The 14875-nt window shown below is 45.3% G+C and overlaps 1 protein-coding gene and 1 long non-coding RNA gene across 2 annotated transcripts in view; one reads left to right on the top strand and one right to left on the bottom strand.

The window, feature by feature from the left end:
• Positions 1–14875, top strand: part of Srrm4 (serine/arginine repetitive matrix 4) — a 157324-nt gene that overhangs the window by 133718 nt on the left and 8731 nt on the right. The window contains exons 9-10 of the mRNA XM_031337618.1: positions 9645–9949; positions 13903–14106. Of these exons, the coding sequence (XP_031193478.1) occupies positions 9645–9949; positions 13903–14106 (509 nt within the window). The remainder of the gene's footprint in view (positions 1–9644; positions 9950–13902; positions 14107–14875) is intronic.
• LOC116068273 lies at positions 7445–13769 on the bottom strand. The gene is made up of 3 exons (XR_004109521.1): positions 13677–13769; positions 8223–8484; positions 7445–7631 (listed from the first exon to the last, which is right to left on the bottom strand). It is a non-coding gene; the product is annotated as an uncharacterized LOC116068273 (long non-coding RNA).

The following is a 14875-nucleotide window of genomic DNA, read 5'->3' as shown; positions in this document are numbered from 1 at the left end:
CCTGTGCAAATGAAGGCCCTGACTCTGAACTGGATCCTGGTTGGTTAAAGGTGACCAGAGGCTCTCTTACTTGGTCACTGTGCATCTCACGAACCCAGCAGTCAGTTTAATTAGAGCAGGAAGGTGGCTGTGACCACCGTTCCTTCCTGTGCTTGTTAGAACCGTCAAATGATTGCACACGGATTGGTAAGTTATTTTGCTGCCTCATCCCATCCCCCACCAGCCAATTATCCCTCCCCTGACACTTTCTTTACACTCCCCTGACAGTACAATACAATAGCTAATCCCTTTTGGTGTCAAGCCTGCCTTCTAGTGGGGCGTCCTTAACAGCTGGTGACTATTCTGCGTCACTCTCAGCAGCCATGGGAGCAAGCACACTATGCCGTGGAGGTGTTACACTCCTTGCCTTGATGTCTGAGAGGGATTTATGATAAGAGGTTATTTGAGCTGGGCACTGAAGGATGGGTGGGATTTATAGATTTGAAATAACTCATGTAGAGAGGGAAATGGAAATGCCATATGTGGCAAGCACCACCACATAATTTGCATAGTTATTCCCCCTGCCCACCCCTCCCTGTTTCTTAAAAGTATGCATCATTATCATCCCCATTTTGCAGATGGAGAAAGTGAGGCTCTGGGAAGACAATGGCCTAGGAAGGAAACACAATTGGGAGGGAAGAGAGACAGCAGAGGGTAGGCAGGGCGTCGGAGATGCTGGTGGCCCTTTAGCAGAAGCCTTTCTATTTCTGTTGTGTGGTCTTTCTCCATCAAACCTCTTATAACTGCAGAAGGAATCTAGAAAAAGGACTGAATCTGGACCAAGGAGAAGCCAAAGCCACCTCTCCCCCCGCCCCTTGTACTATAACTAGGGCCAAAGGCAGTCTTATATCATTTATGGTCCACATGTTCCACAGATGCCAACAGACAAAAGGAGAAAGCAGAGTCTGTCAACAGTTTCATGTGCTTCGTAAAGAGTGTCTGTGATCAGAATGTAGGCTTTGGAGCAGATCTGGGTTCTGGAGTCCCTGACCTTGTCTTCCAGTAACATCTTGGGTGGCACCACTAACTAATGTTCTCTAAAGGCCTACTATGTACCGGATGCTAGCATCGATGGCTGACACGCAACACGGTGTTTTTACTATAGCTCTTCAACAGACACAGCATGTCCTCCATAGAATAAGGATGCGACAAGCTCCTCATTGTAGAAACTCAGATCTGAAGCCAGGGAGTCTGAGCAGGAGAGCCGTGTGCTTATCCGTGTAGATGTCATCATCTGTACCTTGAAATAATTATCCTAACCTAATTACATGGTCAATATGATGACGGTGTGAGACAAGGTATCTATTCACTTACTAAAATATGCATTACGGTCAGGAGAGGCAGCTCAATCATTTACCCCAAACCTAGGTTTGGGTCTCCAGGACCCATATAAAAGCCAAGCACAATGGTGTGCACCTGTGACCACAAAACAGGGAGAGGAGGAAGAGACAAAGGGTCAATGGGGCGTCTTGGAAGACCGTCTAGCTAGCCTGCTGACCTCCAGGCTCATTGAGAGACCCTATCTCAAAAAAAAAATCAACTAACTAATAAGGTAGAGATTGATGATTAAGGGGGATACCTGACATTGACTTCTAGCCTCCACATCCATACCATGATCATGTACACAAATATATAAACAACAATAACAAAACAACTATGCAGTCCTGCCATGTGCCAGGCATCTGTTGTAGGAAAACTCATGTCTAGGCTTGGAATCTGACATCACACACATGGTAGCTGCTAACATGATTTATTGCCACAGAAGTCGAACTCACTCCCAACGAACTCAGCAACGCCCTCTGTCTTCAGAATCCACTGGTGCACCTGACAGCAACCTTAAGGGAAAGATGGGGCGAAAACGTGCCTTTCGCTCTATAGAAAGAGAAGCAATGGCACCCAAGTCCTTCACTGCAGTGGAGAGGAGACACAGTCCAGAATGGGGAGGTGACACTTGGGGACATGGGGATTGGAAATGGCACAGTGTAGTCTCTGCCATGTAAGAAAAGAAGAAACAACCATCTTTATTTTTTCTTTTTATTAGCTGAGAGACATTCCACCACCAGAAGAGGTAGAAAAACACATTACCTTGGAGAATAAAATCAGATTCATCTTTAAACTGAATGAAATTTACCTTGATGCAAAACTCATTTACTTGAGCTTACTTTGTTCCTTTCAACCTGGGCTGGGTGGAAAAACTATCCAGCCACGTTTATATGGAGGACTTGGGAAGCTGGTAGACAGGGGGACCTTGGGTGAGGCTTCTGAGAAAGGAGGAGCTGGGAGTGGTCATCCTTTCAGGGTCCTCCTGAAAGAGAAGGGGCACAGAGGCCAGCTACTTCCCCCTACCCAATGTCAGACACACTGCAGGGCCTGGAGCTGCCTCAGTCCTAGGACCTCTATCTTCTCTTTATCCTCAGAAAATCAGTCTCTTCCCATCCAGCTTCCTCTTCACCTCCTTTGCTTCCCAGATGAACCTCATCAGGTCACCAAGTCTATTCTTTTGCTGCGTTCCTAATTAGTGTCAAAGAAAGAGGAATGTCACCAAGGAAAACAGCCCCACTGTCTTAGAGAAACAAAGGGATTGATTTCTTAAGGAATGAACAGGATCCTCTAGCTGCATGCTCTCTGCCTTGTAGCATGTGAGCTTTCCCAGCTCCCCATATGGCAGGGAAGCAAGAAGAAATTTATAGCTGCCTCTCTCCATGGGGCCATTTGAAGCCCCGTAAATGGACTTGTTCAGTTTAATTGAAATTCTCTTCTTGATTGTATTTTTGTAACCTATTAGACTGAGCTGCCTCTTGATCTCGGAATCCAGCCGAAATTAAATTTTGAAGTGTAAGTGAGAGGTTGCCTTTCCCCTCTCCATTCTTGATTAAATAATGATTTGAAACAAAAACAATAAATAGCTGTGCCGGCTCCCCTGGAGGGCTGAAGTATTCCCAGAGAAACTCTGGGGAGCAGGAGCTCCTGGTGAGGGGATTTAATTAATTATTAGAAAACCCCCAAGTGTTAATATTGAGTGTGTTAAGAAACATGGAGATGAAGAGAGCTCATGACTCCTAAGCTGAAAGGAAGGAAAGAATTTGGAAGGTTTATGTCATCATGACTGATGGAAGGATAAAGGGGAGACATTTGTTAGCCTCTCCCTGCAGTGGCCGTGAAATCACGAAAAGCAATTCGTCCTAATAAGGAGAACAAGTAAGGGCTGGAGAGGTGGCTCAGTTAGTAGAGTGTCTGCCATACAGACATGAGGTTCCAAGTTTGATAGCCAGTACCCACATGAAAAACTGGGTGCTGCAGTACCTTCCTGTGACCCCAGCACTGAGAAGGTAGCAACAAGAGAAACCCCAGGCTTGCTGCTCAGTCAGTGTGGCTAAACTGATATTCTAGGTCCAGTGAGAGACCCTGCCTTCAAACTAAGGTAGAAAGCAATTGAGGAAGACTCCCACTGTTGACTTCTGAGTTCAAGCATCACATACATATACACAAACAGTATATGTATAGTATATGAGGTAGCTGAGGTTACCTCGTATGACCCAGAGTCACTGCACAATCTGACTGTGGCTTAGTGTCTCTGGTCTCCTGGTTCCTTTGATAGGCAACAGTTCAACAAGGGTTTGAAGGGTTGAGATGAGAGTGAAGCCTGAAACATGTCCTAGCCTTAAAAGAGAGAAAGGAGACAGAGCAAGAGTACTGTATTCATCTTTCTTCTGAGGCTTTTGGACTTTTAGAGCAGAAGGTCTCAGATATCTCAAGGGCCCAAACACTAGTGTATGTAATTAGCACCGACCCTAAGGAACCAGCACACCTCAGTAATTGCTCTAAAGCTGATCATTTCCAGGGAATATGGGCCCAGATCTAATTGTCCAATAAAAACAAGAAGTGGGGTTGTTGTGTGAACCTTCACTATTCAACATAAATTGAAAGTCCATTCACATTTATTTTCAAATATGCTAAATGGGCTAAAGAAAGCCTAGCTGTGACACAGTGCAATCTGGCCTGATCGGTCTCCATGGTCAACTTGATACATTGAAGCAAACACTTTCCATCTCCATGATCAACTTGATACATTGAAGCAAACACTTTCCACGCATTCCCCTCCTTCTCCCTAATTCAGGGTGCACAGCTGACTCCCAGCTTCCAGATGGTATCCTCTGCTTGCCAGGGCCCACTTTGCCTGCCTATGTCCCAGTCTGAACACAGAAGGGAATTGGCATCCCTTAGGGACAGCCTTTCCCATGAGTATTGAATGGCTAGTGCATAAGTCCCCAGCCCACTCCCTCTTGGGTTAATGTTAAGTCTGTGATATATATTCTACACAAATTCCCAAAGTCCACTTTGGGATTGGGGCCCACTGCCCACTGTGTACTAACCGTAGGCTTTTTACAGGCTCTTGCTCATCTGATTCTCTTTCTTTCTTCCCTACAAGGTTTTCTTTCATCTCTCAAAACAAACGATTAGCCCTCAAATTCTTCCCTCAGTTCTTGGGGTTCCAGGTTAGATAAGACTATCTTACTTGGTAATTGGCCAACTCTTGGGCTCAGAGTTTTTTTGTTTGTTTGATTAGTTGGTTGGTTGGTTGGTTGGTTGGTTGGTTGGTTTTGTTTTGTTTTTGCTATTCGCCACAGATCAGCTTTTATGAAGACAGAACAGGAAGAATTAAGGTTGAGGTGGAGGATGAGGTGAGGGCAATCCAAAGAAAAGAACCCTAGTATAAGGGTTCTGGGGATCCTGGGCACTACAAGGACATTATTACTGCGTGGTAATGAATCTGTGAGAGACTGGGGGCCATGGTATAGGCAGTTATGCATGATCAGAGAGTCACTATACATGTAAACATCCCTACCAGATGAAGAGCTCATCAAAGATGAATTTTAAGGGGGCTATTAGCTCAGCCATGTACCAACAATGCAAAAATAGGAGCCATCCAATCATGATGATGTTGAGCAAGGAGTGCTTGTATCTTGAGTGGCATGGGGCAGGGGGTATCTGGTTACAGAGATGTTCAGAGATGAGAGGACAAAGGCCAGAGGACAGACAGACTCCGTTGCCACTCATCACAACCTGCAGTCTCCCGGTTCCACCCACTCCCACTCCAGTACTAGCCCTGCCTTTGGCTGCTCTCACTGTGACTTCAAGCCTCTCTTCTCCAGAGTGAACACAACACTCTGAAAAGATGGAGTCTGGGGCTGGGGGGTTCTTAAAGGGTACAGATGCCCCTCAGTGGCAAATTTATTTATACCTGAACGGGTACAGTCCACCAAGACCTATAGATGTAAAATGGAGCAGTGTCCCTGTAAACTAAGAATAGAAATGATTTGAGGTGATCCCTTCCTCCCTGGCACAATATCCTCTAACAGGACAAACAGGCGAGGTGTCTGCCAAAATGGGGCATTTGGTGATGCAGGCAATGTCCCAAGAAGCAAATGGGAAGTGAGCCTCCACTGAGCCTCCAAGCCCTCAATAGTGTCGTGAGCTGGCCTGCTTTAAGTCCAGAGTCCAGTTTCTGCCTTGTCTGGCTCAAAAAGGTGACTTTAATTTTGTTTTTTAGTCTGGGGGACATAGCCAAAAGGGAAGCTAACAACTGTTTGTATACAAGTTTTCAGGTTCAGTCGGTGCCTCTTTCGACCAGATCTTTCAAAGTGGCAGAGCAAACAAAAGACTGAGAGGGGTCATGGTAGCTTGTCCCCTGTGGAAGGCTCTCTATGCCTCAAAATCCTCACTGGAGAGCTGCAGCGCATGATGGGAAGGAACGTGTAGGCAGAGCCTCTGTGCTTCTCTTGCAGCCCTGGGTCAGGGAGGAATCAGGAGAGAAGAACCCAGGGGAAATCCCTCTTTCTGCCATGGTCCAGATTTAATCCTGGGCCCCCAGGGTTCTCTCTGGCTTAGCACATGCAGCCTTACGTTGGCTTCAAAGAAACCCCTGGACTTTTATGGAGCTATTTTAATTATAATAGAAATCAGTTCAGTTCTCTAAAGCTGGTAACTATTTGAGCAGATTTCACCATTGCTTGGTCACACAGGCACCTCTACCAAAAACTGAGTCCCTGAGGCTCCCAAGGGACCATGGAGGAGCTTAGCATCATTTGTTGAGCAGCTACCCTGAGCCAGGCACTAGAGGGTTCTGCTGTACAACATTGCACCAGGCACGGCCCCTGTCCTCAACAAGCGGGCAAAGAGACAGTCGAATAAGTCCCTAGGCCTTCTGAGTAACAAGACATTTAATCTAGAGCTAGTGGTTGGTTGAATGAATTAATAACAGAATGTTGTACTGGTTTGGCCTAAGTGATCAGAGAAGGTGATGGGTGGGAGAGAAGAGAAGACTATCTCCTTCCGAGGGAACAAGATATGCAAATGACCTGGGGATGGGGGTGTGGCCTGTGTTAAGAAAACTTGGTACTGAGCGTGGACTATGGGAGGCTACTCAGGGAAGCATGAGCCAGAAATAGGTGAAGATCACGGGTTGGTTTATGAAGTAGGTGAAGGAGATTTGTAAAGAACGCTGTAATTCATGTCAACCAAAGGAATGGGACTGTTCGACAAGAAGGAGAGGCCAGTATGTTTGTGCACCCTGGCGTTCTTGCCCAATGAAAGCATCCCAGTAGGACTTCATCTCCACTTCCTGGTGATGAAAAGTATTCGTCTATGTAATGCTATCAGGTCAAACACAAAAGCCATATGTGCATTCGTCCATGGTCAGGGAGAGACACTCTGCAAACATCCCTGTGGGTTCGAGTTGTGGGGCTGAGCATGCGCAGAAGGCAAGGTCCCCTTCTACATGCGTGCACCAGCCTAGAGAGACTTCGTACTCAACATCTTTTGTCACAGGGAACCATGGCACATCAGGAAAACAAAACACTTCTAGATTATAGACAATACCAGGAGAAAGTACTTTTTCAAGAAAGAAAAAGAAAAAAGACTAGATGCCCCCGGGGAACAAGTCAGATACCAGACAGCACTGAACTCCCAGGTACCTGCCGTTGAACTCTGCCAGCCTTGTTCCTTCGAAGATTGACTTCCTTTCTGATACGTTGATAACCCCACCATTCACTCCAGGTCAAAAATCCCTTGATCCTTTCCCTGAATCAAACTCCAGCCCGAAAGCTCAGATCTGGCTCCCTGTCACGCTGCTTTCCCATTCCCAGTAGAGGTGATAAAGGGAATGGTCATGGAACTACTGGACAGCAGAGGTGGGAAAGAAATGATATACAATCTAAAAGGAGTTGAATGGGAACAAAGCCTGTATATTTTATTAAAGAAAAAAAAAAAAAGAGGTGTGGCTCCAGAAAATTCCACCTGGCCACCGTATTTTAAGGTCTCACCTTCAAGGCAAAGCTAGCCAGGTGAACATGATGTGTTTAAGGCAGAGGCTGCACTATGCCTACAGGATTTACTAAGGCTAGACCATTACCTTGCCCATGTGCAAAGCCTTCTGGGAGAAACAATAGAGAAAGCCCTACCTCCTAGCCCCAGGACCTGGTATTCCAAGCTGTTCGGGTTCTCTCTGTGATTATCAGTTCCAGCTGTGCACATCTCCCCTCAAGGCAGAAGAGGTTTCTTAGGAAAGCTCCGGTGGTCCCTTCTCTAGCAGTCTGCAAAACAAGGGATAAAGTTGGGGGAAAGTAGATTTTTATTTTTAAAATAGAAAAATACTACATAAGGCTCAGGACCAGACAATAGGACACCTGTCTAAATGCTCATAAACAAAGTAGCAAGGCCTAATAAAGTATGTTCCCTCTCTTAGCAAATATGTCTTCAAGGTGATGTGAAAGTCACCTTTGGATCCAGAATCTCAGGGTCTCTCTGCACTAGAATGGCAGTGAGAACCTGCCCCAAGGTCTCAGGCTTCCTGTCTCTGTCGCCTTCTAACAGTGGGACAGGCCCCACACAGGCACTGGGGCATGGTCATGCCAATTCTGCCCAGACTGATCCACCCGAGGCACAGTTACTTCTGGGAAGACAGAACTGTGGAGAAGATATAACCTCAGAAGGAGGCTCGGGAGCCATTTAAATAGAGAATTCTGGAATCCCAGGAGCCCCAGAGAGGTTTCCGGGGTGTCCGCTTGACCCGACAAATTTCTCTCCTCAGAGAGATATATTGCTAGCAAAGCCCAGGGCAAGGGTCCCTTCTGCCCACAACAACTAAACATGGTACAACGGCCAGGAGCCAGAAGCAAACTCACCGTGTCCTCTCAGCCACAGCCTGATCCGAACATTGAAGAAAAACATCCCAAGAGCTCACTGCTCACAGCCTTCCAAAGCCCCAGTCTTCCTAGGCCAGTCCTCAAGCAGGACTCCGAGGCCTCTCTTCAAGCGATCCCCGATGAGCCCTTCAAAATCCCCTGATCATGATCACGAGTTCCCTTCCGGTGTCCTCTAGAAGTAACGAGCAGGTCTCTATAGTAGTTCCAGGTACCCAGGCAGCGAAGGTTTCCCTGATCAAACCTGGGCAGGAAGGGAGTGGCAAGGGATGAGCTATCCACTCGCTCAAAGCACTGAGCGCCCCAAACCCAAAGGTCAGGGCGAAGGTTAAAGTGGTGCAGGAAGGTGTGTGTTTTTTCTTGTCATTTACGACTCTGATGATGGACTCACGTTGCCCGCTCTTCCCTTTCTCTTACACCTTTCCTACTAAAGGAGGAGTCCTTGCTTGGTAAGTGGATGTAATCCGCAAAGACATGAGAGACTTTATTAGAAGCCACTCAGGATGCTTAGCTACCTCCTACGAGGGAGAAGGACGCGCACAAATGCCTGTAGAGACACTTTTTTTTTAATCGTTATTATTGTTATTATTTTGGTTTGTTTGTTTTCAGTCATACTATATGACTTTACATTTATTTTGCCCTTCCCTCTCTTGACTCCTTTAGTTGGAAACTGCTGAACCGTCAATTTGTGACCATGACTTTTTTTTAAAAGAAAGAACAAGAGGAGGAAAGAAAGAAAGAAAAAAAAGAAAGGAAGAAAGGAAGAAAGAAAGAGAGAGAAAGAAAAGGATCTTTATTTCTTTGGCCCATGTGACATTTCTTCAGGATTTTATTCAGGCAACTTTTTCTGAGAGAGAGATGGGGGGAGGGAGAGAGAGAGAGAGAGAGAGAGCTGAGGATTTTGGTTGAAATTTAAACCTTGGCCTTTTGCGTTTTTAATTTCCAAGATATAATTTTGGAGGCCTGTAGCCCCTTTTCTTTTTTTCTTCCCCGTTCCCCTTTCCTTTCTTTTGATTATTGTTTGAGGTTAAGGGTGTCTACAGCCCTCCCCTTTCTATTAATTTGTCTCTTTTGTTTGAGTTTATTGAAGACTACATTTTTGTATGATTTCCTTTGACTTTTGTTTACTCTGAATCGCATGCCCTTTTCCTGCATGACTCCTAAATCTTCCAGTTCTTCTAGTAGGGGGTTTTAAAAAAAAAAAAAAACAAATCAAAACAAAAAGATCTAGAGATCTTCTATTTCTGTGGAATTCTTTCAGGAATTTGTGCTTTTGTTTTTTGGCGTCTCTTCTCTCCCCTCTCTCTTTGCTTTCGTTACAGTGACTCATGACGGTTAACATTCTAGGTTACTGACACACAGCCCGGGAGCTCAGCAGTGTCCGACGGGTCTTTTTGCTTTCAGATCTCTGGGTCGGGGTCCGCAGCTGACCTCTTTAGCAAATCGGCCAGCCCACTCGCCGCCTCCCGAGGGCGCTCACAAGAGTATGACTCAGGCAATGACACATCCTCGCCGCCCTCCACGCAAACCAGCTCGGCCAGGTCTCGGGGCCAGGAGAAGGGGAGCCCCCATGGGGAGCTGAGCAAGAGTCGGGACCTCAACTGTGGCAACACCTCCGATTCAGGGAACTCCTTCACCACCTCCTCCCCCCAGAACAAGGGGGCTGTCTTGGAGAATGTCTCTCCCACCTGCAGGAGCAGTGAGTCAAGGTCAGTGTATTTGGGGGTGGGCGGGTCTTAGCGGCAACATTTCACTGTCTCATTACGGTGCCCTTTTCTTTCCAGGAGTCCTTATTTTCAGGAGACAGGACATTCCATTCAAATTAGCATACATATATGTAATATGTATATAGCACACACACATATATATACATTAATTTCATTTGAGTCACTGTCAGTTGAAAACATACATAATACTGACTAAAATAAATTAAAAACATATTCACCCTCCAAAACCCTGCATATATATTAGTTTTTATTATATACTTATTTTATTATAGTTTTTTATTATTATTTATACATATTAATTATATTATTAAATTATAATAGTTTTATTCATATTTCTAAAAGTTGGAGCCAAACAAGTATTTTGTGAATAAGCTGTAGTATATATCCAGACTCTAGAATGTTTTAATTATTTTTAAATAATTTTATAAATTATTTATAAAATAATAATAATTTTATTATAATTTAATAAATAATTAAATGCATCGGTGCTTTGCCTACATGTATCTGTGAGAGGGTATCGGATTCCCTGCAACTGGAGTCACAGACACTTGTGAACTGTCCTGTGAGTGCTGGGAATTGAACTCAGGTCCTCCAGAAGAGCAACCAGTGCTCTCAACCACCAAACCATTTCTCCAGCCCCTCAGACTCTAGAATGTTATTTGGCCCTTAAAAAAAAAAAGAGTATGTTACTGATGTATACAAATTAAGCACCAACGCACGGGCACATGCTCATGCACGTGTGCATGCACGCACACATACACACATGGCACACGCATGTGTGTGCAACTCCAGTTACCTGAAATTGTGGAAAACATGGAATTTTTCATATGAAATATGTTATGAAATATTGGCTGAGATGGTGGGGGGAATGACTGATAGAATGTGACAATTTTAGGGCTATGAAACTAACACACCATACAATCATGATGAGTTAACATCCAGGGATTCTCCCAAAGTCATAGGATATATAACACCAAGGCAAGTGTGGACTTTGGATGCTGCTGTAAGATGCTGGCTCCTCAGTCCTAACCATGGGCCCCTTTGGTGAGGGATGTTGGATACGGGGGATGAGGCCCTGGAGGCCAGGCTGAAATTTAAAGCACTCCAAAATAAACTTTATCTGTGACAACACACCTAGCTGCCACTGTGAAGTTTAGGTGGAGGCATTTTTTTGTTGGGTGCTATGCTTGCTGCCTGTGTTTTTCCTTCAGAAAAGATAGCTTCATGTTTGTTCAGAAGCCAACGACAGGGCCATCATTTCTTTACCAATGACTCTGTCGCTCAAGCAATCACAGCAAACGGCAACTGGGAAGATAGTTCAATGGTTAAAAGGTTCCCCAAGCAAGCCATATAAATGTTAGATAGGCTCAAAAGCCTGACTGTAACTGTATCCTCAGGAGGCAGAGCCAGGGGTTCCCAGAGCAAGCTGCTTAGTGAGACTAAGCTTATCAGTCATCCCTGGATTTAACTGAGAAACCCTGCCTCAAAGAAGAAAGAGGGGAGTAATGGAGAATGATCTCTGGCACCAGCTAGCACCCACACGCGCACGCGCGCGCACACACACACACACACACACATATCCATGCACACATGCACACACATTGCACACATGTACATACACATGAAGAGAATCTGGAAAAAGAGTAAGTGAATTACAGTGTAACACTAAGCACTAGATGTGCTCTCACGGGAGTAATTGTTTACATTTACTAGCCATTTCGTCTGCACCATCCATTCAGATGCTGATGCAACTTCTTACTAGGCACACCCTTATGGCAACACTCAGCTTGGGGAAAATGGCGGGTCCCTGTCCTGAGTTTATAATTCACTAGGCAGATACCCAAGTGAGGAAAGTTGGCTAGCATAGCACACTCTACCCAGAGAAGCACTGGAGCTATCCTCCTGCTGGGTCTTCAAGTCCACCTTTGTTCTAAGTGGTCAAGACTTCCAAATGATAGCCACACGCTACTCAAGAGATAATAATAATAACAATGGTATTAGTATTAATTAATGTAAAAGCCGTTAACATCTATTGAGCAAGGTAACATGCTAGACACTGTTAAAAATGTTTCCCACGAACAGCTTTCCTCAGCTCCTATTAGTGTCTCCACAACTTTATATCTATATCACTATAATAACCTTTTTGTGAAGTGGTAGTGAAATTGAGGCACAGACCCGCAGACTTAAATTCAGTTAATAAGCAACAGTAGCGGCATTCAAATGCAGACCCGTCTCTAAAACTAGATTCCAAGTCCAAGAGATATATAGCCATTACTTGCTTAATTTGATATACATAGACAGCCCAATTAAATAATTTAGAAGCAGCCTTTCACTGAGGAATGTAAATGATGGTGAAGTCATGGGTATTTATGCCCTGCCAGCTCTGGACAAAGGGCTCAATAAATATGGGCTAAGTGGAAGAGATATGAGCTGGAAACCAAGGGCACCACAGACACAGAGGGGAAGGGATTGGCGTGATGACGAGCATGTGGGTGAGCCGCCAGACAGATCCAAGTTTGGAACTCTGAGTGACTGTGAGCGAGTCACTAGTCCTTCTGAGCCGCCTCTGTAAATCGGTCATAAAAGGAGGGCCAGATATGCAGCTATTGAGAAGATTAAACAGAATGATGATCATGAAGAACCCGAGACATAGAGGATGACTTTAAGGTGACACTTGACAAGCTGTGTGTGGAGAGTATCACAGAGGGGCACATGCCCTTTCTCCAGCAAGCTCAATATACAGGGCAAAAGGCATGTGGAATTATATGACCAGAAGAGTCATGTAGACATGGGAGGGGGGCTAGGCAGGAGGAACCATAGCAACACAAAGGAGACCCTCAAACCAGACTGGCAGTAGAGAGAATGTCCTAAAAGGCTTCTCAGAGAAGACAGGGTCAGGTCAGACCAGAACCACGTGTAGAGGAATGGCTAAGTGACAAGGACAGTGACAACATGTCCTCAGGTCTGGAGACAAAGAACAGAAGAGGACATTTTGCTTAGGAAGGAATAGCCTCTTAGGGTCAAGAGCCAAGACAGGAGGTGAACAGAGGTCGTTACGAATCTAGAAAGTTCTATCGATGCGATCTGAAGTTGACTTGAACTTGACTCTTGTTCATCTTGAAATGAGCATGCCCTAGACAAGAAAGACTGTAAGGCAAAGCCCTCTATCCTTTGTTTGATTGTGAACAGGCCTCCATCTATCTGTTTTGGGGGTCTCTCAATCTCTCCATCTGCAAAATGGGTTACATCAAAGTTGCCCAAACTTAACCTAATCACGTCACTTTCTTGATTTTTTTTTAAACTATATTCACACTGGTTCGTTTATTGTAACCCCAGCATGCCTTTTCTGTATTGAAATGTGTATCACTTTCTGAAACACCAAAGCTCCTTATTTAGGAGAAATAGAAATAGAAAGCACCTCTAGTAATATAATTAACTCTGGTCATTTACAGTTCCCTTCTCAAGGCCCTGACCCCAGAGCCTGTTCCTTTATCTTAGGGAGATTACAAGGTGTCAGAGAGGTGCTAAAAACCCATGAGCACCCAGCCAGGGCTTCTCATTCATGCAAGCAAAAGGACTGACCAAGGACAAGAAGGGGGAGGGCGGATCTCCCACCAAACAGTTCAATGTTATTTAATTAACACTGTGCCCATGAGGGCTTCCTGGGATGCTCTGAAGCAGCCCTTGTGGCATGGTATGTGTCCCTTACCTGAGGATGCTGAATTGTACCAAATATCCATCTATTTGTGAGGTCTTTTCTATCTCTGCTCTTCTGTGTTCTGATACCTGGCAGGTCATCCCTGAAAGGAGGAGGAGGAGGGTGAAAAGATGACCTGAGGACACTGTGGCCTAGGCAGATGTGGGAGAGGAGCATCAGGTCAAGGTGCCCTCAGAGTAAGGGTGTCTGGGTAACTGACATGTTTTTCCTCCTGCAGAGGGTTTCAGTCCCCGTGTCTCCAATGTGCAGAGGTGAAGAAGTCTAGTTTGGTCCCATCCACAGCCCGGAGCTCCCCCATCAAAGAGTACTCCCGTAGCTCCTCCTACACCAGCACTCGATCCTCCAGTCCCTCATCCAGGTCCCCAAACCCCAGAGCCTCCCCCAGGTACACTCGGAGCCGGTCCACCTCCTCTGAAAAAAGGTGAGTGTGTCTTTGACATTTGATCCACTGTATGTCCTTCTTTGGCAGGGAGTTTTGGTAACCAGCATTGCCCATCCCCCCCACACACACACCCACACACACACAGGGAAGAGGAGTCAGACTTGACTTTGAATACCTGCTCCAGTCATTACTTACTGACAGCCTTGGTTAAGACAGCCAACATCTCTGAGATCCTGCTTCCTTGTGTGGCAAATAAAAATAAGAATACTTGGCTCAGTGGCCCCATGTCTTCTCCCCAGGGTGGAAGCACTTAGAACACAAGGAACACTCATTGTTATTGTTTCCCTTGGCATGAGGAGGACTTAAGCATCAATTTACTTGTGCTGGGTGAAAAAGTAACGAACACCATCCTTCAAATAAAAATGTGTTTAGTTAGTTGCTGTAACTCTGTGGATTAGCGATTTGTGCTGGGCTCAGCAGGCTGGCTCCGCTGTCAGCCCCCTCATGTGTTTTTTGACCAGATGGTGGGTTGGCTGGGGGCTGGGAATTGAAAGTCATCCAGTGATTAGTTGTCTCTCATCAACTGGCAGGACTATCTGCTTGTACACATGGTAGTGACAAGGGGACAGAGAGAGAGAGAAAGATAGAGAGAGAGACAGAGACAGAGACAGAGATGGAGGGACAGAAGGAGGGAGGGAGGGAGGACGAGAACACCATAATGTACAAGGCTTCCTTACTTCTTTTTTTTGTTCTTTTGTATTTTATTTCTTTTTTTTCTAAACTTTTATTGCATTATGATGAGAAAAGT

The sequence above is a fragment of the Mastomys coucha genome, unplaced genomic scaffold (genome assembly GCF_008632895.1).
Source record: "Mastomys coucha isolate ucsf_1 unplaced genomic scaffold, UCSF_Mcou_1 pScaffold22, whole genome shotgun sequence".
Taxonomy (NCBI): domain Eukaryota; kingdom Metazoa; phylum Chordata; class Mammalia; order Rodentia; family Muridae; genus Mastomys; species Mastomys coucha.
The sequence above is the reverse complement of the archived record's forward strand: the minus strand, read 5'-3'. Positions and strand labels throughout refer to the sequence as shown.